At 34.3% G+C, this 1,561-nt stretch overlaps 1 protein-coding gene across 1 annotated transcript; it reads left to right on the forward strand.

Moving 5' to 3' along the window:
• The first annotated feature begins 64 nt into the window (after window positions 1-64).
• LOC124894204 lies at window positions 65-1,045 on the forward strand. The gene is made up of 2 exons (XM_047404937.1): window positions 65-160; window positions 383-1,045. Exons 1-2 carry the CDS (start codon window positions 65-67, stop codon window positions 1,043-1,045), a joined length of 759 nt encoding a protein of 252 aa, XP_047260893.1.
• Window positions 1,046-1,561: the final 516 nt, after the last annotated feature.

Raw genomic sequence — 1,561 nt, forward strand, 5'->3', positions numbered from 1 at the left:
TCAAGTCAAAGAAATTCCACTTTATCGTCGAACAAATATTCGATCTCTGGCTTTTGCGATGAACATGGCAAAATCAACCGTCTTTCAGCGTGTGAAAGATGGAACTCTTCGGCCACATTCTAATTCCATCAAGCCTCAGTTAACCGAAGGGAACAGAAAGGTACGACTTCAATGCTGCCTCTCAATGATTGACCAGAATACAGTCCACATAAATCCCATGTTTATGAATATGTTTAATTATGTTCATATCGATGAAAAGTGGTTTTTTTTGTCACAAAAAGTTGAAAGGTACTACCTGCTTCCTGGAGAGCATGAGCCAGATTCGTATCTTCTTACAAAAGTAAAAATTTTATTCCAAAGGTTACGTTTATGGATGCTGTAGCATGTCCTCGATTTGATGAAAATGGAATTGAGTTGTTTTCTGAAAAAAATCGGTAATTTTTCGTTTGTAGTTAAGGAACCAGATAAGCAGAATAGCAAAAATCGAACAGCAACAACTATGGAAACAAAGCCCATTCAGTCAGTAACTAAAGATATCGCTAGAGTTTGCTTGATAGAGAATGTTCTTCCTGCTATTAGAGCAAAATGGCCAGCTTCCGATTCAAATAATCCTATCTTTTTACAACAAGATAATGCAAGGCCACATATTGGTAACAATGATTTGGAATTTATTGAAGTTGCCCGACAAGATGGATTTGACATGAGATTGTGTTTTCAACCATCGAACTGTCCAGATTTAAATGTTTTAGATCTTGGTTTTTTTAGAGCAATCCAAAGTCTTCAGTATCAAAGGTCCCCTAAAATTGTTGATGAATTAGTGGAAGCAGTGGAAAGATCTTCTGATGAAATGAAAGCGAAACAACTCAATCATGTATTTCTTACTTTACAATCTTGTATGATTGAGGTGATGAAAGATAGTGGCGGCAATAATTACAAAGTGCCTCACTTGAACAAAAATGGACTAGAAAGAGAAGAAAACCTTCCTATCCAACTTCATTGTGATATTGATATCGTCAATAAAGATTTGGCTCTACTTCAACAATGATATGGGTTATTACTATGGTAAAGCTCTTTATTTTGAAGTTGGAATGGTGTTTTTTCAAGTAGTATGTAGAAGTACTATACTACTTTTGTGTATAGCTGTAGTAATCATCATGTAACTTTTACAATGACGTTTTGTCAAATATGTTAGGAGTACTATTTTTGTGTACAGACATGGTGATCATAATGTATTTTTTGTAGTCATGAATAACTCTACTTACAATGATATAAGTCCCACCAGCTTATATATACTTACACGTCTTTTTCTAGCTTTATTGTTGTTTTATGCTTCTATTTGTTTTTTACTTTCTTATCACATAATAGAGGGCTGCGTAAATGGAAGGAAGGAGAAAAGGGAAGTGGGAGTCATACCGTCACATTTGTATGAATTTTTATTTTTAAACTAGGAAGTCTATTTCGAGAACAATTAATTGAATGTTAAAGAGTTTGTGCAGACCAAATATATTTGGATAGCATGGGGATGTCAATTGTTCAAGGGAACTAAATGAAAATAGTTTAA

This window comes from Capsicum annuum, unplaced genomic scaffold, assembly GCF_002878395.1.
Source record: "Capsicum annuum cultivar UCD-10X-F1 unplaced genomic scaffold, UCD10Xv1.1 ctg71367, whole genome shotgun sequence".
Classification (NCBI taxonomy): Eukaryota; Viridiplantae; Streptophyta; class Magnoliopsida; order Solanales; family Solanaceae; genus Capsicum; species Capsicum annuum.

Coding starts and splice junctions, on each gene's coding strand:
- LOC124894204 (XM_047404937.1), top strand. CDS start 65: ATGGCAAAATCAACCGTCTTTCAGCGTGTGAAAGATGGAACTCTTCGG. Junction 161..382: donor TAACCGAAGGGAACAGAAAG/GTACGACTTCAA, acceptor TGGATGCTGTAG/CATGTCCTCGATTTGATGAA.